General features: G+C 42.7%; 1 protein-coding gene across 6 annotated transcripts in view; it reads left to right on the top strand.

Annotated features, from left to right (window-relative positions):
- Positions 1-23195, top strand: part of SDCCAG8 (SHH signaling and ciliogenesis regulator SDCCAG8) — a 251444-nt gene that overhangs the window by 202839 nt on the left and 25410 nt on the right. Inside the window, exon 17 of one of the 6 annotated variants that reach the window (XM_017531942.2) lies at positions 11596-12560. The exons of the other annotated variants lie outside the window; for them this stretch is intronic. Within the exon in view, the coding sequence (XP_017387431.1) occupies positions 11596-11623 (28 nt within the window). The 3' untranslated portion in view covers positions 11624-12560. Of the gene's footprint in view, positions 1-11595; positions 12561-23195 lie in introns of those variants that run through there. 6 annotated transcript variants of the gene reach the window in all.

Below are 23195 nucleotides of genomic sequence, written 5' to 3'. Positions count from 1 at the left end.
GAGGCTGGGGCAGGAGAATTGCTTGAATCCGAGAGGTGGAGGTTGCATTGAGCCAGGATCGCACCACTGTACTCCTAGTCTGGGCGACAGAACAAGACTCCATCTCAAAAGAAAACAAACAAACAAAAACATATATAAATTTCCTACAATGAAATCCTAAAATGCTGCTAAAATCACTTGTTGAAAAAAATGTTTATTGATATAACAAAATGTTCAAAATATATCCCCTAAGGGGAGATAGGTTAAAAGTAGTATATTTCGGACAGGCAAGGTGGCTCACACCTGTAATCCCAGCACTTTGGGAGGCTGAGGTGGGCGAATCACGAGGTCAGGAGTTCGAGACCAGCCTGGCCAACATGGTGAAACCCCTTCTCTACTAAAAATACAAAAAATTAACTGGGCGTAGTGGTGGGCGCCTGTAATTCCAGCTACTCAGGAGGCTGAGGCAGGAGAATCACTTGAACCCGGGAGGCAGAGGTGGTAGTGAGCCGAGATCACACTGCTGTACTCACAGCCTGGGCAACAGAATGAGATTCTGTCTCAAAAAAAAAAAAAAAAGTAGTATATATTATTTCATCTTTTGCACACACAGAAGGTATATAGATAGACACATAGATGGATATGGACCCCAAATGTCACATCTTCTTCATGCTCTAGCTTGTATCTCACACATGTAGATTAAATTTTGCCCCATGTCAGTTTGTACATAGAACTCAGCATCTCCTTGAGTTTCCCAAAAGACTTCATAGGCACAAATGTACTGCTGATCAGCGTGGATTTTACTGAAGATATTATAAGAAGATGGAAAACATCCACACCATACCTCCCTTAGAAACAACATAACAATCTCCATTAATACTTAGTCCCCCCTTCCGCAGGCCTTTCCAGGCTGCAGTCCCACCTTGGAACTTTTTTCCCCCTATCTCTTGCTTTCCTTTCCCCTATAAGTTTCTAATTCTTTGCCTTCTCATATTCCTAGTAGCCCAAAATTCCTTCCCCTCTTCTATTAGGCAGATCCAGTTCTGCCACAACACTCGCCTTAAACGTACATATTCAGAGTAGCCTGCATCTTGAGTAAGCACGTATTATGCGCACATACAGACAAACACTTACATATATGTACTAAAGGAAAGTGTAGGCCAGGCCCGATGGCTCAAGCCTGGAATCCCAGCACACCATGGGCAGCTCTCTTGAGCTCACAAGTTCAAGACCAGCCTGCACAGCACAGTGAAACCCCATCTCTACAAAAAAAGAAATACAAAAATCAGCCAGGTGTGGTGGTGTGTGCCTGTAATCCCAACTACTCAGGAGGCTGAGGTAGGAGGATTGTTTGAGCCTAGGAGGCAGAGGTTGCCCTGGGCTGAGATCACACCACTGTACTCCAGCCTGGGCATTAGAGCCAGACCTTGTCTCAAAAAATAAAATAAAATAAAAAGTTGATTGTGGCCTGCTAAATTAATTTTGTGACCCACTAAAGGGCCATGACCCACAGTTAAAAAACCCTTCCATCAGGCCAGGCGCAGTGGCTCACACCTGTAATCCCAGCACTTTGGGAGGCCAAGGTGGGCGGGTCACCTGAGGTCAGGAGTTCAAGACCAGCCCGGCCAACATGGTGAAACCCTGTCTCTACTAGAAATACAAAATTAGCTGGGCGTGGTGGCACACGCTTGTAGTCTTAGCTACTTGGGAGGCTGAGGCTGGAGAATTTCTTGAACCCAGGAGATGGAGATTGTGGTGAGCACTGAATGCATCACTGCACTCCAGCCTGGGGGACAAAAGTGAAAACTCTGTCTCACACACACACACACACACACACACACCTCGTTACACCTGTGCTTGCGTGCTCATGCGTGTCCATGTGCACACACACACAGACGATAGGCCACACACCAGAAAGGAATATATTAGCGCTCTCTGGGATTACTGGTGTGCCTTCTTCCACTGCACTTTCCGACCATTTCTGTTTTCTGCACTAATCATGTGTTAATTGTGTAAAAGGAAATGCAAACAGTAAAAAACAGGCTCAGTCAAGGGCTTTTGTTTTCTAGGAAACCTCCCCTAGCAAACCCTTGCAAACAGGGTTGGACTCCTCTGTCCCTTTCTCCAGTGTGCCTTTTTGACTTCTCCCTGCCCCTGAGATGATCCTTTTTTTTTTTTTTTAATCAAGTTTTCCCCCTGGCTCTCAGACCCTTCCTCCTCCCTCCTCTGTTTCTTTGGTTCATTACTGCTATAAACCTCTTTTTTCTTTCTCTCTGCAATGAGGGTTTTTTTTTTTTTTTTGAGATAGTATCTGGCTCTGCTACCCAAGCTAAAGAGCAGTGGTGCCGTCACAGCTTACTGCAGCCTCGAACTCGTGGCCTCAAGGGATCCTCCCCCTCAGCTTTTTGAGTAGCTGCAGCTGTAAGTGTGCACTATCATACCTGGCTTTTTTTTTTTTAGGAAATGGGGTCCCACTGTGTTGCGCAGGTTGGTTTTGAACTCCTAGGCTCAAGTGATCCTCCTGCCTCATCCTCCCAAAGTGCTGGATTACAGGTGTGAACCCCCGTGGCCAGCCTGCGATGAGATTCTTACACTGAAATGCGTAGATGGGCTGTGAACCTTCAGAAAATGTATGTAAAACTTAATGTTTACTCATTTCTTTTCTGAGAAGCAGATCCAATTATTCTGCAAGGGCTTCTGTTGTGCTGAGCGAGGGTCTAGGTCTGATCCTTAGCAGCCTCTCAGAACGTTGAAGAGCTGAGTGACTGTTCTCACCCTGTTGGTTTCCTTCTCGAGACTGAGCACCATGAGGCAAGGACTTTGTCCGTCTTCATCACTGATTTCCTGCTGCCTTAGAACAGCGCCTGGAACATAACAGGCACTCACAAAGTGTAACGTTCTGAATGACTAGACGTTATGAGGCAGGAAATACATTTATCTTATGACTCTCCTTTTCCAGAGTTGATTAGATCTCATTATGTTATTTAAGGGTGCAGGAAGTCATCAAAAGGACTCTGGGAATTCAGACTGGGGATCGCAAAATTTGGAGCAGGTTTCGATTGGCTCTCAGGTGTCTGTCTCCCTGTCCCACAGGCTGTGCACTGCAGTTGCTGGAGCCCCTTCTGACTCTAAATGACATTCTTGGTGGGCCTGGGGCCCAGCCCGGCAGGGTCAGTGCAACGTAAATGTCCAGGACTCCTGACTCGGATTACAGGCCGTGGCAGCACTCCCAAGTTTGACTTTCCCTTGGCTTTATTTAATATGGTTCATTTTGTTTTTGAAGGTAGTTTGTTCCATAGAAACCAGACAGGGTGTTGTTTAAATAGTAGGCTGATGTCTCAATGTAACATATTGGCCCACTGAGCTCTCCAAGAGTGTGAATCACAAACCCGCCTCTGTACATTTCTGATATAGTGTGAATGTTCTGGATGTAAGAAAATCCTGTTAAGAATGATCAGGTTATCTCATTTTGCCATTAATCGTATTTTGAAATGTTAAGTTGGTAGAATAACTGCCGTTCCTGGCTCAAGAGATTCTCTCAACTACAGCAAAATATTTTTAAAATCAGGTAATTCAGCCACCAATCCAAATTTTATTTGGTTTATTTTCTTCAGACTATATATATAATGCTGGGACTGAGTGTTTAAAGTTCAGCTTTGTGTGTGGTATTCCTGTGATAATTTCAGCACATAAAATAAGATGTTTACAAAAGCCAACCTGAGACCGATATTCTCCAGCAGTTTAGCAGCAAATTCCTACTCTGGGTATATAACAATAATTGGGATCTCTCTATTGGCTTTACATAAACTCAGATTAGTAGTAAAATCTAAGTACCATCCCATTTGGCAAACTCTTACACTTCAAGCAGTCACAAATTTGCTTCTGATTGTGCTTTTCATTCGCACCTAGCTCAGATTTTTGCCTGATGCTTTTTTAAATCCTCTAATTTACATACTGTGGTAAATTTAAAATGAGAACAGATGAATGCTGCTAAACTTTTCTATTTCACTGATGAATATGGTATTTTGCTTTAACTATCTAGCTGTTATATATTCAGTGACCTTTAAAACATGAAATAGATACTTCTTTTCATATACACTGTGCAAGATGAATTATTAGTATTGTCTTCCTTTGAAACTGTGATACTGAGACACAGAGGCCAAGCAGAGCATCTGGGAACTGATTTCCATGGGACTAAAATCAGAGTTTCCTGTTCCCGGGACTCACACTCAGTCAGCCGGGCAGAGAGGCCCGGTTCGCTCACGTTTGGTTCCCTTGGAGCTGTGGGAGGTGATGCATCTACTCTGAATGCATTTCTCCTTTCCTCTCCCCGTTGCCCCAGTGCCCCACAGTCTACATTGTACCCATTTGGGCATGTTGGAACGAGTGTGAGTCAGGGAAGAGGGTGCAGTTTTTGACTGGCTAATGTGAATTTGGCTCCAGCTACGTATATGTCATCTCACATGTTTTTGTTAATAATAATCATCGTGTTCTCCAGAGGAGCAAAACGAGAGTTGGAGAAGTTCAGTTATTCCACAAGTGAGATATCTGCAGCCATGTTCTTTCTATAACCTGTACTGTCTTCTATTTGTCCCTGTTATCTTGCTTAGGAAACAGCACAGCACTTTGGAAGAGTGGGCCATTTACCTGGGCAGGATTTCAGTCGACATAACAAACATGCTATCCACTGTGCTAGGCGTCTGGAGTAATCAGAAAAATCTCCCTAGATATGGTGGAAATAATCTGCTTGATAAAATGAATAGAATCCACCATCACATAATTTTATAACTGTTCATTTGTTTTCAATAACCAAAATCAATATTAATTTTAAAATCATACACACTACTTAGATTAAAAATGCCAGAGCTCATAAGACAAGGAAAATCTACAGCACATTTTAAAAGAAAAGCATAATTTTGAAAGAGGGGAATCTATTTCAGAATGAAGAAATGAAAACTTTCAAAAGCTTTAACAAAAAAATTCCTAGGGAATTTTGAAGTTTTATTTTGCCCTAACATGAAAACGTAGGCCAGTTGCTAAACATTAATTGCTTTACTTCCATCTATTTTTATTTTTATTTTTTGAGACAGGTTCTCACCGTCACCCAGGCTAGAATGCACTGGCGCGATCTCAGCTCACTGCAACCTCCGCCTCCTGGGTTCAAGCAATTCTCCTGCCTCAGCCTCCTGAGTAGCTGTGATTACAGATGTCAGCCATCATGCCTGGATAATTTTTGGATTTTTAATAGAGGTGGGGTTTCACTGTGTTGGCCAGGCTGGTCTCGAACTCCTGACCTCAAGTGATCCACCTGCCTTGGCCTCCCAAAGTGCAGGGATTACAGGCGTGAGCCATCGCACCCAGCTACTTCTGTCTATCTTTGATCACACTTGATCATGCTGAGACCAGAGGCTCTGAAATTTAATAAATGACCCTAATTCAAAATGTCTTACTCCAAATTCAGCTTGATAGCCAAGATGTTGTTAGTATCTCGCTTAAAGCAAACCCAACATATTAAATCCAGATTTACAAAATGGATTAATGAAGTAGTCGTTCTTCACTTAGCAACATAATTCTTTGTAGTAAGTATCCCTTGTAATGCATATAAATGTGATTCAGTTTATTAGAACCCTCTGTGTGTGCCACATTTCAAGTGCAAAGAACATTTGATAATGTTACTCAAGAAATTAGCGACTTCTCATTTGGCCAAATATTGTTGTGGCCTCTAAAAGGAAACAAGCAAGCAGGTCTGAATGGCGTCTAGACTGAAGGGATGCATGTTGCAGGAGTGCGGACTGCTGGCGTGGGCTGACGCTGTGCTGGGGGCTGTGGGAGCTCAGAGCATGGACCCAGTCAGTTTAGTCTCCACCATCCCAGTTTTCTGGATCTTCCAACTCCTTACTTATCGAATGAACCAGGAGCAGGCAGAATTTCTTTTGGTGGAAAGCCTTGCCCCTCAGTTTTCTCTCCCTGTTTTGGTTTACTGAACAGGAAAGCCTGACATAATTAAGTCTGAGAAGAGTTATCGGGCTCTGCTCTCATCCTTGATCCCGCCCTGGCTAATAGGGAAATTCGCTTATTAATTCTGTGGCTGGTTTGGGTCATGCAGATGACCAAAGGTCACTGGGCTGTTAAGGTTATCAAAAGCTAAATGACGTGGGACACTTCTAGGGATTCGTGTACGAAGCTGCACAAATACAGTCAGATGACAAATTTGGAGATGTAGTGACAGAGTTAATAGTATTTTTAAAAAATGCATGCCTCTGAATGTAATAGTGAACACGTATGGGAGACTCTGCCTCGAGAAAAACGCAGTAAGAGAAAGTAGAGTGAGCTGTTAGCTGTGCCTATTTTATTTTCATATAAATACATAAAGCTAATCTTTTCACTTTTATTTTTATACCAATATGCCTAGGTTAAAGTGGGTCATTCCCAACATTTAAAAAGCGGGTAGAGGGAGAGTAATTTACTTGGTTTTGGTAGAAGGGTAAGGGATTGGTTTTTATTTTATTTGGGGGCCAGTCTTCCATCTTTATCTCTTCGCTCTTATTGTGCTTTTGCTGGACCTTGCATTCTGATCATATTTAACTTTCTGTTGTAGAATTGGGACAGAAGACCTAGGGTTCAGCTTGAAAATCTTTTGGTAGATGCTATATCTTTAATAAATGTTAAATACAGGCATCACATTTTTAAAGAACATTTGTTTTTTAAGGGCCTTTGTGCATTCATCTGAGGAAAAAGCAACCAAATCTGTTTTATTCAAATTCCAAATTCTAGGGGAGCAGATTGTCACAGAATATACAGTGATAAACTTCCAAAAAGGAAAATGGGTGGAAGAACTGTAGGTATTTCTCATGCATGCTAGAAACCTTGATGCTCTGTGAGTGATCGGCAGCTCTGCCATTCTCTTTTGGTCAAGTTATTTTGTAAAAACTTAATTTATTGATTATTTCATATGTTTTCTTTATGGAAAAATCTTATAAATATTCATATTCAGAATAGCATGTGTCTCTTCTGTTGATCCTAAAGCCATAAAAGAAGTTTCGCTCCCAGTGTCATATCGACAATGAAATTATCACAAAACCAAAAATAATTCATGTAAATGTCTACATTGTTTAATAATTGGTTTTAGATCCAAAGCATCATTCTTTCTGTTTAAACTGATTGATCAGAACTGAATATGTTAAATGACTTATAGGAGCCCTGTAGATAATATACAGAAAGAATTCACCTTTCAAGTAAAAGTCTATTTGCTTTGCCTGGCCCATCAGTTTCCATATTTGCAGTGGCTTCCCATTATTGACTGGCATCATGCATTGAGAATTAGTTTTTCAAACGCAGTGTATTTACTTCTGAACTTCTCTGCTGGTAACAGCCTGTGCATACATGACATTTGTAATGCTGATGGTTGATTTCAAAGTATAGTATCTAAGTCCAATTTTTCATGCATTTTATAAAGCTTTTGTCCTTAAGACATTGATTTAAGTCGCTCAAAATGGATTCTTAAGAGAGAGATCATGTCTATGTTTACATAATTGCAACCTCTAGTGTGCTTTGTGAATTTTAGTTGGCACCCTCCAATCCCTCTGTTAAGTGGTTATCAAGGGTGGTTATTACCATTTACAATATGAGGAAACCAGGAGACAGGGATTTTATTGACTTACACTGTGAGATGGCATTGCTGCTAGTCGGTTAATATGTGTTTTCTTCTCTTTTCTAAACAAATTTTAAAATTTAGCTGTAATATGCAAGGCATCACTCTCTGTCAGGAATATAATTGTCAGGTGTCCTGGTATGGATAGAGATCCTGCAGGAACCTTCAGGACCCATCCCAAATGAAGGCTCAGGAGACACAAGATACAGTTCTATCCCGTCTTGACTTTCTTGTGGGTCAGAGTGAGTTATTAATATTTGGAGTGTTCTCATGAAGACACCTGCCTGTTCAGCACACACAATCTTAAGGTTTTTGCTGTAAGAAACACAATCATCCCTTTTGCCTCCCGGGCCTGGGACCCTGGCCCTGCTCTCATTTTGCGCTTCAAGGATTCTTGGTTCCTGGCCGTTTCCTTAATTCCCTAATTTCCACAGTTTGACAGCACTGAATGTTGAGTTAAACTTCTTGCCACCATATAAAAATTTCCTGACACCTCTTGCAATATCAATTGTTGTGTAATATATAATTATGTAAGATATAATAAATATATAATAATCATTGTAATTCTTATCACTGTTATAGCCCCTAACTTTAGGGAGTGCTTGCTATGTACCAGCCACCCATTGAATTTTCATAACAAGCATATAAAGTGAGTACTAGCAATATCCCCATTTTACCAATGAGGAAACTGAGGCACAGTGAGGTTTTCTAACTGGATGAAGGTCACACAGTTGCTAAGTGACAGATGCCAAACTTAAACTTGGGTCATGTTGCTGTCAAATCTGTGAAGAAGGGATGCTGACGTGAAGAATCGTAGCAATATTTTAGCTCCCATAATAGTGAAAATTTGTGGAAGCTCTTCCTGTGATTCCAGTGAGATATAGCATTGTTTTATATTCCCTTTCTTGGTGCTTTCTGAACGGCATTCCTGCCACTAAACTACCACCGTTTTCCTACAAGGGACATCTGATCAGTTTCTGAATTGAGTCCCAAGATACGTGCCTTAAGCTATTGCATGAATATCCTCTATGTGGGAAATTCTTATGTTCTGATAGATGGAGAAAAATGTGGTGGAGATAGTAAAATATCACCAGTTTCAAACATGTGTATATTACCTTAAATTTGAGGCAGATTAGGGAGAGTGAGAAGAAAAAGAAGAAGAGCAATAATTCAAAAGAGTGGCAGCAAGGACATTCAGTGAAGCCTTTCCCTCCCATGATGAAAAAAGTAATCCCTAGTTACTGACAGTTCACTGGGACGTTACTGTAGGTGCTTTACAATAGTCTTTCAAGGCTTATTCAAATTATGATTGAGGAAGTGGAGGCTTGGAGGAAGGAAATGTGGGCATAGTTGCACAGTCCATAAGAGGGGAAGCTAGGATTTAAATAGGTTTGCCTGACACTGAGCTTGTGCTCTCGCTAAAATACCATCATATCTTTCTGCCTCTAAAGAGAAGCTGGTCCTGTTGAACCTGGGAAATCAGTGGCAAACATGAGGCTTTCAAGATTCAGTAAGATGGAGGAGGCCAGAGGTTCAGCACGTGTTGCCAGAAACTAGTCACTGAAGACTGGAGGAGTACTTCAGAAAGGCTTGGGGAATGGGTGGGTAGAAATAATTGTACATAAAATGAAAGAAACACAACCTTTTGAAAGAGTGGTAATAGAAGGCGATACTAAAATATTTAGAAAGCGAGTAAGGTTTTGTTTTTTAAGAAGCAGGGTCTTACTCAGTTGCCCAGGCTGGAGTGCAGTGGCACAATCATAGCTCATTGCAGCCTTAACTCCTGAGCTGAAGTGACCTTCCCACTTCAGCCTCTTGAGTAGCTGGGACTACAGGCATATTAACACACTCAGCTGTTTTTATTTTTTCTAGTAATGAGGGCTCACCACGTTGCCCAAGGCTGGTCTTGACCTCCTGGCCACAAGTATTCCTCTTGCCTAGGCCTCAAGAAGCTAGTAAGCTTCTAATCAGTTTGCACTTTTGAGTATGCTAATGCTTTTTTTAAAATTACCACTCAATGGTAATAAATGGTGATGTGGTAATTCCAAGCTGTTTAGGAAAATTTGTACTACCAAATGTCACTGTCACTCAAGGGATTATTGCATATAGGTCTTATTTTGTTTGTTCTTTTTTAAGGTTTTCTCTGCTTTTCTTCCTTCTGTTACCATGGCAATATTAATGTTATTGATCTGAGTGGAACATGATGTTATTCACCAGCATGACATACATTAGATTTGTAAAGAATCTATTTATTAGAACAATTCATCAGGTGTTAGTAATGCTCATGCATTGAATTATTCTTTGGTCACCCAATACAGAAGCCTCTCCTGAGGCAAAGAGGCACCTTTTTTTCACAAAATGGTTGATTTCTTATTTTAAACACATAGTGTGTGTAGCCAGCACTGCTTTCTCTGGAGGATCTACCAGAGGATTCCGGTGGCGTGTTTGTCAGCTTTCCCTGAGGCCATCTGCAGGAATGGAACTGGTGCTGGCAGGGAACGGTCACTCCCAATCCACTCAACTCAAACGTGGCTATCACCATGCCAGCCATGTCAAAACTGGATATTTCCTGTTCGCAGAAAGTTGAAGCAAGTCCGTCTTGGAGAACATCTGATTGGAGATTTTAACATGGATAAAGATGATTCAGGGGACAAAAAGCCCAATTTTCCATTTTCACAAGCTCTAGGTAGAGCCACCCTAGCTGACTAGAGCGAAGTGTGACTGAGGCATGTTTATTATTAGAAAGAGATGGAAATTCTGGAGATGAGCATTGACTTAACTCTGTTTCAGTAATGTCGTGGTCACACCAGTAAGTCCCAGCTTCCCTCCTCCCTGTGTAGCTCTTTCTCCTTTTTCCCGTCTGTGGCACTCCTGACAGCAGCGTGTTAGGCTGGTTCCCTTTCTCAGCTGGTGGAGGTCCGTGGCCTCTTAGCCTGTGCCTCCCGGCACATCTGAAGAAACCCACAGTTCCCAGCAAGGCACTGACACTTGTATCTTACTGCTTAATTATTATACCTGTTTAATGCTACTTAGAACATTGTCAGCTGTTGAGAAAAGGTAATTATCACTAGTCAAATGAAAAACACTTTTTTGGCTGCCTTACGGACACACATTTTACTGGTACCTTGATACATAATGAAGCCTGATAGCAAAACTTTTGCTTGTCTCTTCTTCGAGCCACAGCTGTTTCCCTGCTAAATTCATCCCATCTGTCTTCCCTTCCGTAAAGCTGTAGGCAGTATAGCATAAGTACAGAAGCAGTTCAGTGCTATTTTGGATAAACATAGCTGAAATTTGAATCTTTGCCATTTGCGATGCACACATTTTGTTTTACTGCTGTAAAGAGAGCTGTCAAAATACAACTACATGGATAATTTACTAAAATGCAGTCAAATGTAAGGTTGATCAAAGGGAAAGTACATTGGGTCACTCCAAATATTCCAGTCTGTGCTCTGAAAGGTGTCACTGACCTTGAGGTCCCCGTGAATTCTGTGTTGGGAGAGTGGCATCTGAAGTCTTTGCTTTAATCCTGCAGCATGGTTTTGAGGAGTTATCAGTTCCTTGTAACTGTGTCTGTGGCATGACTTTCAGAGTCTTCCAGAGGTCTCAGAAGTCCATTTTCTCCATCTTCAAAAAACGTGCACTGATGAGAGATGTTTTCTCTTTTTTGGCACAGCCAGCCAGAGTTGAGCTACATGACCATCCTGCTGAGTCCTGAAGCTTATTTCATTGGAACCTTTGTTACCAACTGAGGCAGTCTGTTTCATTTTCATCCCATTCCTTATTTCTGGACTATTGGTGCATCTAAATGTACCATGGTACATTTTAAAAAATCAATACTATATAATGCCTTACAGTCAAGGGAGATGTTTTCTCGAATGAAGTCCTCTTCTAGATTCTAAGATTCACGTCCACCGGCCCACAGCCCTCTCACACATATTCACTGCTTCTTCCCATGTGCAAAGGTCTTCGCGAGGCCAAAATGGATCATGACCTCTTTGAGGAGAAGGGCCAATACCTAATATATTTTGGTAGCCACTGTGGTCAGAGCTCATAAGAGGTACCTGGACTTCAGGTAAGTGAAACATGGATCTTATCCTGTTGGTTTTTAAGATTTCTTTACCTTAACCTCTCTGCACCACTTCTCAACCCAGCATCAGTGTAGCGAAGAGGGAATGAAGGGAGTTGCAGGAAAGGTTTTGGGACCAGACCGAGGAGTGAGCCCACTGCTTTCTGTCCTTCCTGACTTTCTCAGTCACCTGGCTCACCCAACTGCACGAGCTGGGATGCGTGAACTAGAAGAGGAGGAACCTGTGGAGTGGCAAGCTCTCATTCCTATCATCCCTGCCTCTAAAAATAACCCTCAATAAACAGATGACAGCAAAAGTCGTCTCATGCATATAAAGACATGGCAGAAAGCAGTACCTTTTTAGGTAAGGGGCTGGTGGCTGTGAAGGTAAGGATAGTGACCAGGGAGGTGTCCCTCCTAACACTGTCATGCACACATCCTTCTCACAAATGTGATCTTGCTAACAACTACACATCCTCCTTGGAGTGAAATCTTGGCTGTCTTGTTCTCCCCTGTATCCCAGTACCCAGTAGAGAAGACATTGTAGGTGCTCAGAAAATATTTGTTGAGCAAAAACGAATGCATGAAGAGTAGAATAAATTCATGTTGTATTTTTTTACATTACCTTAAAATTCCTACCTTTTGTACAGCTAGAAGAGGCGAGCATCCATGTGCGCATTGCATTTAAACAGCTTTAGCAAAATCATAGTGCTGTTGGGTCCTCAGCAGCTGCCAGCGAAATCGTTTAGCTAGAAAGTCCCCAAGGCCTTTTCTGCACCAAGGTGTTTTCCTTCTCTCATCTAGTTTTCTTTTGGCAAAAAAAAAAAAAAAAAAGCCTAGTCTCCTTGGAAGGCAAAAAAAGTAGATGACTGCCACACATGCAACCAACTCTCTACTTCAACCAAAGGTGGAAATGGTTTTGTCAGTGATTCTTTGAAAGCCATCTATTTAAAAAGATAAATAAATCTTTACCCTTACCCTGTAAGGACATCTGCTCTCAGGCCAATAGGTGCTTTCCAAACCCAGTCAGGTCCACCGATGCTGTTCTTAAAAATGCATTCTTTCATTCAACACCTGCGTGTGCTGGACACTGTGCTAGGTGCTGTGGGTGCCAGCAGGATTCCGTCCTGACTCTCAGAAAGCTAACATTTGAGTGCAGGAGGCAGACAGTCACCGTGCACTGTGGTCAGAGCCATGTGTGGAGCACAGAAGAAGGAACAGGTCAGCATGAGACCAGGAGGGGCCCTGTGGAGTGATGAGGTTGATGCCTTAGGAGATGCAGCGTACGCAGAGGAGAATAAGGCCTTTCTCTTCTAATGTTTTTTTGGATTGCACACTTTAGAAAACCATTCTAGACTTAAGACCCAAAATGAGAAGAAGCACGTGACTTCTGGCTGACAGTCCCATCATCCCCAGTGTCAGCACATGGTTCTGTGCCTTGCTGGACCTCCTGACTACCCAGCCAGCCAGCGGGACTGCGCCTGTGGCTCTCCAGCCCCACAACCAGCCTGACAGAAGTTGCTTCCTATAATGCCTAGTACAGCACAATCCATTCACATCATGGGTCCAAAGGCAGATTTTTATCTTGAGAGGGAAAAAATAATATATGTGACAAAAATGTTATCTATGGCAATGTAACTTATTAACTCCACCGTGTGATTAGTTTCTTGAGGTTTTTTAGCAGTCCACTGACATCTTCTCCCCATCTTCATGGGGAGTTTGTCGTCACTCTACAGAGCCCTTCCCGGTCTCCTCATGCTGACCTGTTCCTCCTTCTGTGCTCCACACATGGCTCTGACCACAGTACACTGTGACTGTCTGCCTCCTGCACCCAAATGTTAGCTCCCTGATGCACTTGAATGTGAGCTCTGGACTTTATGATAAGTTTAGAGCCTGTGCCTTTGCCTCTGTTGGCATGGGTGGTCCTCCAGTATCTCTGATAGGGAGAGTAGTGACATCATTCTGCTGATAGGGCACATGCCCACTTAGACCGTCTAAATAATGAAATCTCTTGGAAATACCCATCCAAGGGGTAGATGTGAACTGTCAGTGTTCCCATGAGAGTCAGCAAGGTCAGTGTCATTGGCTAGAGAGAAGGTTGAAAATAACCCTTCATTCAGAGGCCTATGTAGAATGTTGGGTTGCTGTGCTCAGGTCCTCTGGACCCCAAAATTAACATGGTACGATGAAGTGGTGTTCCTAGCGGGGAACAAAAGTGGCTGTCAAAATTAACATGGCTCTGTTTGACACCTGGTCCTAAAAGTGATATTTATTTCTGAAAATCACAGTTTGGAGCACCTGGTGGCATTGGTGGTGCTCTTTCCGAACGTCGTACGCTTAGGTTTTCCAGTTCACGAATTGTTTTGGGGGAGCTTATACACTTGTTCCCATCCTCGGGGATGGGCTAGTTGCTATGTTACAAACCTTAACCTTTGCTTATACCTCTGTTTTATTCATGGGAGGTCACAACTTAGTAATTCTATATAGTATTCAAGCAGATGATTACAAGTGCCTAGCAGACTAATATAGCTAGCATTTGATTTGAAAGGAACAAAGACCAATTAATAGTTTTCTGAGACCATACTTAATATTTCATCAGGCAGGTATGGTTGCTGCCATTTCGTTAACTGGGATGCCAAGGAATTGCTAAAAAAAAAAATTAATACACATTATTACACATATTTACACACACTGAACTATTTCAAACCAGTATTGCTGGAATAAAGACAAAATAATACTGTGTATTTACATAACACCATAACACCTTTCATCAGAAAAATCGCAAGCCTTCGCAAACTAACTAAGCTGTACAACACCCTGTGAGGTGTGTAGGAGGTAAGGCAGAGCAATAAACAAGGAGGTGATGAAGGAAAAAGGCAGGCAGGCAAGCATACTTGCTTAGGGTGAGCCAGACTCCTGCTGGGTGACCACTGGCATTCAAGTCCTGGTCGCCTCATTGTGAGGAAACCTAGATTGAAAGCATCAGTACATGTCGCAGGTGATTATAGACTTGAGGATTCTTCTCTATGTTGTCTTTGCATTGTAAAGTCTGCGTTTTAATTGAATTGACTGGACAGAGACACAGCATTACGTCTGCCCTGGGCTGCAGCAGTGACTCCCAGTGTGATCATCTGATCATCGTTTCACTTTTCCTAGGGCCTACCAAATACAGTTTTCTTTCTCCTTAGCCAGGATTTTTTTACTAAAGTGTGACAGTTTACTCTCTAGAAATGCCTAGAGATGGCTGGGTGCATGCTGGTCCAAGGAAAAGGCATGGGTGAGTCATGGTCTCTTTAGGGAGGGTCAGGACTGGTCAGAACAATTCATACCCAGGCCTACCTCAGTGGCTGCCATGCCCAACACCTCCCATGACAGCCCTGGCCTGGCACTGTGGCCACAGAGGCGTGACCAGGCCTTCTGTGGAGCACCTGAGACCAGCCTGGAGCTAGAGGCAGTGGAGGGCCAGGAGAATCAGTGTGAACACAGGAATATCACCAGGCCAATGGAAGTAGTGAATTTTGCATTTAGAATTTTGGAATAAATTGGGAATGTACTATTCTGTTGGAGATTCAGAAAGTTCAGTCCTGAAACTTAGTACTCATCCACTTATGCCTTGCAAAGGATTTATTCACCTCATCATTTCAGAAAAAAAAACTTTCTCTATGTCAGTCCTTCACACAGCCTCTGTTTCGGCTTAACCTTTCAGATTTTCAGATAATTTAGGTGTCACAGATACCCATGTTAGGATCGTTTTTCAGACACTATAATTTAAATGTCTCTGAAATGTAATAAATAGAGCTTTGTCTGGGTTTGGGAAATAATGTTTTCTTCCCAAACAGCTGTTCATCTGTATTAACAATTTTTTTCTCTCTCTAACAGAAAGGCAGCATTTCTTTTTTGTGTATAATCTCATCTGCCTTTTCATCATGTTCGCTGTGTCCAGTCTGTTGTCTGGTATTATTTTCAATATCCTGATGTACCATGGGCAGATGACTAGCATGACCTCAGGGCTTTCTGCAGAGAAGGTGCCACTGGTTTTTCCAGACCCTATTCTAGGTCAGACTGTCACTGTCTATCTTAGTGGGGCTGGCTAACTTCATTACTTATTCAGTTCATCCGAGACCATTTTGGTAAAAGCATTGAAATACCAATGCAGTATGAGCAAGTCTTTGCTCCCGTATTTAACTGGCAAAGCCAAGGACTTTGGTTTTCCATTTTTGGGGCCCCAGTTAACACCCAAAGGACAGCAGTTTATGAGGCTCTGATGAAGATGGTGAGAACTGGCATTTGATACCTATCAATATTTGATTTATTTGATATAGGTGATCTTTTAACAACCTTGAAACATAGGTGGAAGTATTGTTAACATTAAATTTTACTTTGAAGAAATTCAGGCCCAGAGAGGATGAATGTCACAGATTCCCATGGCTGGCAGGCTGGGCCTCATACCCTTTCCTACTTAATGTCTCTGAGATTCGTTGGAGAGAAGAGTAGTTAAAAGTGTGTATTCTGAACCCAGGCAGTTTAAGTTCAGATCCTGTGTCTACTATTTCTGTCCTGTGCGATTTTGGGGCAAGCTACTTAACGTGGGCCTAAACTTCTTCATCTGTAAAATTATAACAGTTGTGTTACCCATGTCACAGGCTTCTTTCAAGGATTGAATGAGTTACTACATAGAAATGTTAGCGACAGTGCGGGCACATAGTAAGTACTCAACAAACGTTAGGCAGGGGAGTTGTTTAAAGTACCCATATAGGAAACAGCCAGTAATAGGAAATCAGAGTCTATTATGCCAGGGGAGGAGATGTTACACAGCTCCCATTCGGAGTGGACAAGCTGACTAGGGAAAGGCCCTCTGGTCCGGACGACAGGGAAAGCTCATTCCGCCTATACTGTTAGCAAAGTCAGAATAAAAACTTTCTGTTTTTGCGGTAAAATCCAGGACTATTCCAGCCTATTAAGTTAACGAAAGGCAAATAATTGATGGTGTCTGTCACTGGGGAATTTAGTCTCACTTTCAGTGGAACAGTCAATATGCAGGTCTCCACTTTTGAGGGACAGGAGTGCCACTTCCTAATGCTACATTCCAGAATCCTTTCCAGATGCCTTCCTGATTTAGTCCCTTAAAGTTGGAAACCTGCGGGGCACTGTGTGCCTAAACCACACTGACTTCCAAGTAACATATCTCCATTCACAACCTTTTGTGCCCAGACCCTCTTGGACGCTGCTGTTGACCATTGACTGATTATGTGATCCAAGATTTATGACTCTGGAAGTGTTGGAGAGATAGCAAAGGCTTTCAATTGTTTGTCTATTTTATTTTATTTTATTTTATTTTATTTTTTGAGACGAAGTTTCACTCTTATTGCCCAGGCTGGAGTGCAGTGGCGCAATCTCGGCTCACTGCAACCTCCCCTTCCCGGGTTCAAGTGATTCTCCTGCCTCAGCCTCCCTGGTAGCTGGGATTACAGGCACACGCCACCACGCCCAGCTAATTTTTTGTAATTTTAGTAGAAACGGTTTCTCCATGTTGGGCAGGCTGGTCTCAATCTCCCGACCTCAGGTGATCCATCCACCTCAGACTCCCAAAGTGCTGGGATTACAGGCCTGAGCCACCGTGCCTGGCCTGTTTGTCTATTTTAAATCCTGTTCCCTGTTCCACTTTGAACTGGATTGAAGTCAGCAATGGAATCAGGAGTGTGGAAGCTGCGGTACCAGAGGTGAGAACCAGTGAGAGACACTTGGCTTATGGCAATCAGTCCAGCTTCAATCAGATAGGAGACACAGTGAGGGAGTGAGCGGAATGGGAGAGAGACCCCCCTGAGGTGACAGCATCCTTGTCTCTCTCAGCAGACACGAGAGTTCACAAGGGAAGCCCAGAGGCTGTATCCGGAGAGAGTTGTCTGGCTGAGCACATATGTGCACCACAAATCCAGATTTCAGTTCCACCCATTTACATTTCTTCATGTCAGCATCTGATCAGCAACCTCCAAATGTTCTAGCATCCCTTGCAAATAATTTTGATTTGGAAGCCTTCTATGGATAGTTCATTTTTACTGAAAGACTGTTCTCTTGATAAGAAACTTTTGACAATTTTAGTGATGTTAAATCAGATTCCACATATATAATGACAGCTTTGTTGGTGTCTATTTGTGTGTGAAGTATTGACATGCATATGTCATGTCCTGCCATCTTACAAAGAACACTGCCTTCGTTTTTAACTATGCTGTAGGGAGCACCCAGCGTTCACACACGTGTATAAGTGTGTGTCAACATACACATAGGATGACTGAACTGTGGACTCTATAGAGTTTACGCAGCAATGTGGTAAGGACAAGGATTTTTGTGCCACAAAATTTCCTTGTCAATGCCCACTAGCTTTAGGTGAGTTTCACCCAAGGACAGTGTTGTATGGACCAAAAGGCACAGGATTTTACGGCCATTGCTGTGATAATGGGTTTAGAAGACAGACCTGGGATTGTGTTCTAGCTTTACCACTTACAACCCGTGTGAACTAGGCAAGATATTGTAGCATCTCTTAGCCTCAGTTACTCTGTCCATAAAATGAGGATCATATAATATTATCAATACCTTCTTCAAAGGGTTGATGTTACGATTTTTTTTTTTTTTGAGACAGCTTGCTCTGTCTCCCAGGCTGGAGTACAGTGGTGCAGTCTTGGCTCATTGCAACCTCCGCCTCCCAGGTTCAAGCAATTCTCCTGCCTCAGCCTCACAAGTAGCTGGGACTACAGGTGCCCATCACCACGCCTGGCTAATTTTTGTATTTTTAGTAGAAACAGGGTTTCACCATATGGGTCAGGCTGGTCTTGAACTGCTGACCTCAGATGATCCATCTACCTTAGCCTCCCACAGTGTTGGGTTTACAGGTATGAGCCACTGTGCTAGCCTTATGTTAAGATTTTAAAATGGGGCCAGATGCAATGGCTCATACCTGTAAACCCAGTGCTTTGGGAGACCAAGATGGGAGGATCACTTGAGCCCAGGAGTTTGAGGCTACAGTGAGCTGTATTCACACCAGTGCACTCCAGCCTGCATGACAGAGGGAGACCCTGTCTCTAAAAAAAATTAATAAAAATAAAATGGCTGAAAAAGCATTTAACACAGTAACTGCACATAGAAAGGGCTCAATACATATTGTTTATTGCTTTCGTTATTTTTATTATTGAATCTCAATCGCCTCACTCATTAGATTGAAGGAATACTTCCTACAAAACAGGGCTGGGCTTCAGAGTTTACTGAGCTAATGTATGTGAAAAGCACTCTGAAAATAATAATGATGTGTGTTTATTTACCGAGGATCCACTCAGTGCCAGTCACTGTGCGTGCTCTAATTCTCACAACAGTCCTGTGAGGGACGCAGTAGTATTTCATATAGCCAGTGAAGAAACAGGCTTACAAGGATTTGCTTAGGATCATGCTCAGATTTCAACCCAGATCTGTTTTATTTTAAATGCAAATTCATCCTTCTACACAACCACAGATCAATGATGATAACCTTGAGAATTGCTGATAATAGTTTGTTGACTTTATTAATGGTTGAACTGGGCTCGTATTATCTAGTTTAGGTTGATGTGTCATTGTGAGTAGTATAGCATCCACTGTATGCTTTTTTTTTGTTAAAATGTATGATTTTGATGAAACATACTTAATATATACTCACTCACAAATTTATTATGTAGCTACCTACAGAAGATATTTGTGCCACTAAGCCCTTGGCTATGAAGGCAGTTCCAAATAAAAGAACATGTCAGCAGAGTCCTAGGCAATGACCGTGTGGTTGAAATACACATGCTGTCTGTCCTCAAGGTGAATAATTTGAAGGGCATACTTTTTTGAATGGATAAATTCTGATTTTTATTATAATTTTCAATGCCTTTTCAGTCACTCCTCATGTTTTTACATTTCAGTTACATGAATTTTCATTCATATTGTGGATTACAAGTAAACTGAATTTACAATTTGATGCCCCTGCCTGCATGCTAATGATAACTAGCTTATTGCTCACCAGCTAACAGTGATCTGCTCAGATTGGCATATTGGACCCTGGGCATATTCATGAGGTAATGTATCTGCCGACGCGTGCCTGTGTGCATCTGGAACCTAGCGTATTGTAGGGAGAGAGGCATGGGCTTTTCAGTATGGGCCCTTCCTAGCTACAGGGCTTTGCCAAAGTGTGTGTGTGTGTTTTTTTAATCTTCTAAGCCTCAGTCTCCTCATCTATTAAACGGGAATAATAATGGCCATCTCTCAGAGTTTCCGGGCAAGGAAAGGGGTATTTCAGATAACGTGCACCATACTCAAAACATGTCACTTCCCTTTCCACCCTTCTTTGTTACACACGAAAAAAATGTCTAGCAACAGTAGAATATTTGCTTTGCTTTTTCGCCGGATCCTATTTCCACACACGTGAAAAACCATGTCTGGTTAACCAACACGAGGTCCAAACAGATTTGCAGGGAGATCAGTCACCTGTGCCTGAGATGATGCCACCCAGGAGGCTGGCCCGGGTGTGCAGTGCCTTCTGCCCAGATGTGGATCAAGTGCCGCAGCTGCCCCCGACAGGGCTGGGCCCTCAGAACCACCCCCCACTCCACCTTTTGGGTTTCCACCCCTAACGCCAGCATCCTGGACTTCATCACTCACATGTGCTCGCCAGGTTTCACTTCTAGCTCAGGAGAAAACTGTACTTTTCACCTGTGTGTTTTCGATCACTGGCCTGATGGAATATTTTTCTACTGCCCCCACTTTTCCCAACTGCTCTAAGTTATAAATGGCCAGATTTCAGTCATTAGGAGAGTAGTTTTTTTTTTTTTTTTTTTTTGCAGCCTGTCTCACTGGGGGCTGGATTCCAAGGAGGCAGCCCGTGCACTCACAGGCCAGGAGAGCCAGGATTTCGATGGTGTCAACAATCTTTGCTCATCATACCAAAAAAGCCCTGTGTCGGTGCCGGCTCATTAGCATACAGCCGTGCTGTGCTTGCTAACAAAGCAGGCTCTGGGTATCTGCTAGTTTCTCAGCTTGTCTGTCTTCCTTGACCGAAAAGAAAAGAAATAGATTCAGGCAAGGGTGCTGTCCCCCTCCTGTGGCAAGAAAACATCACAAGGATTCCCAGAGGGAGAAAGCTCTGAAGTGATTTTAAAGCCACCATCCTTGGGAGGAAGGAGACTGTCCACCCTTTGTTTTTGTGATCTTCTTTTATAGCATCAACAAGCAAAAAAAAAAAAAAAAAAAAAAAATTAAAAGTGTGTTCTCTAGTTAAAAATGATTGAGCCCTGAATAATTCCTGGTCATCTCTTTTGCAGTTTTTTAGTTGTTGTTGGAGTGCTTAAGAAGAAATATCTGTATAGGCAGAGGCATGTAAGCATGCTCTCCCCTCGGTCTGCCTTCTATCCCTCTTTTGTTGGGGGGATGGAGGGAAGAAGAAACGTACAAGCAGATGTGCTGCTAGATCTACAGGCTTCTGCCAACCATATGGCATCTTAAGGAAAGATGGTTGGAGCGTCTGGATTAGCGAAGAGTCGGGATGGGAAGCCATGTGTCGTGTTGGTACAGGCAGCTGTTGGAGCTCTCTCTAAATGGCTTCAGGAGATTGTGTAATGGAACAAATGGTCCTGAGAGCCCAGGAACAGGCTTGCCGCTGCTGGAGAGGCAATTGGCCCTCGGGCGGGTACCGCTTCCCTTTTCTCCCCCAGTATTACGTATTCTTCATTTAATGTTCTTTGAACTCTAAGACTTGACTCGGAACTTTCAACTTATTACGCCCGTGGGTTCTGTCTGCCTCTGTGTCTGCCTGAACTCTACTCTCTGCCTAATCTGATAATTAATGCCTGTCCTCTTCTGTGTCCTCTTCCTCAGCCCTCCACAGGGGGTCCAGGCTCAGCAGGCCAGACTTTGGTGCCTCTTGACAAATGCCTTTTCGGAGGAGGCTGCCCTGCTATTGGGGGTTGGGAGTGAAAGGAGGATGTATCCACCCATCAGAATTCCCAGAAACCTCAGGAGATGGAAAATCTTTCATTTCTTAATGACTTAAACTGAGAGTTCTATGTGGTCCCAGGTGTGGAGCACATGAGAAATCTGTACTGTCACTATTTTGGACCTCATGTGCGGCATTAAAAAAATCACTCTAACTTCATACTAGCAAAAGCATTGGACTGTTAGGTCACATGGACCATTTACTCAGCAATTTGAGACCTCAGGATTCTACTTACTAATACGTAATTTAAAGACTGTATTAATGTACTGTAAATTGAAGAATTGAAACTATGAGACTGGTATCACATGGGCAGTATTTCAGCTGTGGTCAGGTTCTCAGGGCATTCTTATTTTGGGAGGCTGGAGGCAGAAGAAGCAGTGAGACTTCACAGCTAGAACAGACCTGGCGAGTTTGTTCTCTTAGGAAAGCTCTTTGGACATTTCCGCTGCCTTTTGGGGCGAACAGATCTTGTTTTGTTGATGTTTCAGTGGCACTGCACACGCAGTGCAGCGTCTTTAGCTGCTAAAATTGTTAGGTCGGCCTCTTCCCTGGGATGGATAACAAGGCCTGAGGCTGCAGGTATATCATACATCATGCTTGATGGAAGAGAAAATGGCTAGTTGATTCAAAGATACCGTCCATTTATCTGACTAAATCATCAAACCAGTTTGAATTAAGTCATGAGTTTGAGTCCCTGAGAGTAGCTGGTCAGTACCTGATGGGTGCTTTTGTTTTGTTTGTTTCTAAGTCCAGGGCTGGAGAAAGAGGTCAGTCTGTGGTTTGTGCTACATGCCATGGGAGCAGAGGGCACCCCGTTCCCTGAATCACTTCCTCCTTTCTCACAGGCAAAGACCCCAACTGCCCAGGGCCCCAAAAACGGGAGCAAGTAAGAAATGCAGCGTCGGGGTTAAAAATGAGTTACCCATGGTCAACTGTGGGAAATAGGAAGCTGTCACGTATGTTGCAGCTTCCCTCAAAGGCTCTTCAAGCAATGAAAATACATTCTAATTGATTTGCTGTGGATCAGTGCAAAGACTTCCTCAAAAAAAGAAACGAAACCTGGAGAATGTATGACTGAACTCCAGTAGGAGAAAAGGGCACGAGTCTAGACATCTCAGGTGTCTTCACACTGACTCCGGCAAACAACTTTTACCGTCTTAAACAAGGTCATCTGAAAATCATTTGAAGATTGTTACCAAATTCCTTCATAAATATTTTCTGCAAGCATAAATGTCAACCAGAAATTTCAGATAAAGTACTGTTTCTCCTGTGTGAAGTCTTTGTATTTAAAATTTATCTCATATACATAGGTTTTTAAACACTTTAAAAAATTTTCAGAGCTCATTTCATGCTGAACATGTTAAGTGCTAGGATATTCTTACTTTGTCTTCCGAGTTTAGGATCTGTGCGGGGGTGGGGGGGTGTCTGTGGAAAGCATAATTTTGATTGTTATCCACCAATTGGAAGAAATCACCACTTTAATCCCTTCTACCTTCCAAGTG

Source organism: Cebus imitator, unplaced genomic scaffold, assembly GCF_001604975.1.
Source record: "Cebus imitator isolate Cc_AM_T3 unplaced genomic scaffold, Cebus_imitator-1.0 Scaffold75, whole genome shotgun sequence".
Lineage (NCBI taxonomy): Eukaryota > Metazoa > Chordata > Mammalia > Primates > Cebidae > Cebus > Cebus imitator.
The sequence above is the reverse complement of the archived record's forward strand: the minus strand, read 5'-3'. Positions and strand labels throughout refer to the sequence as shown.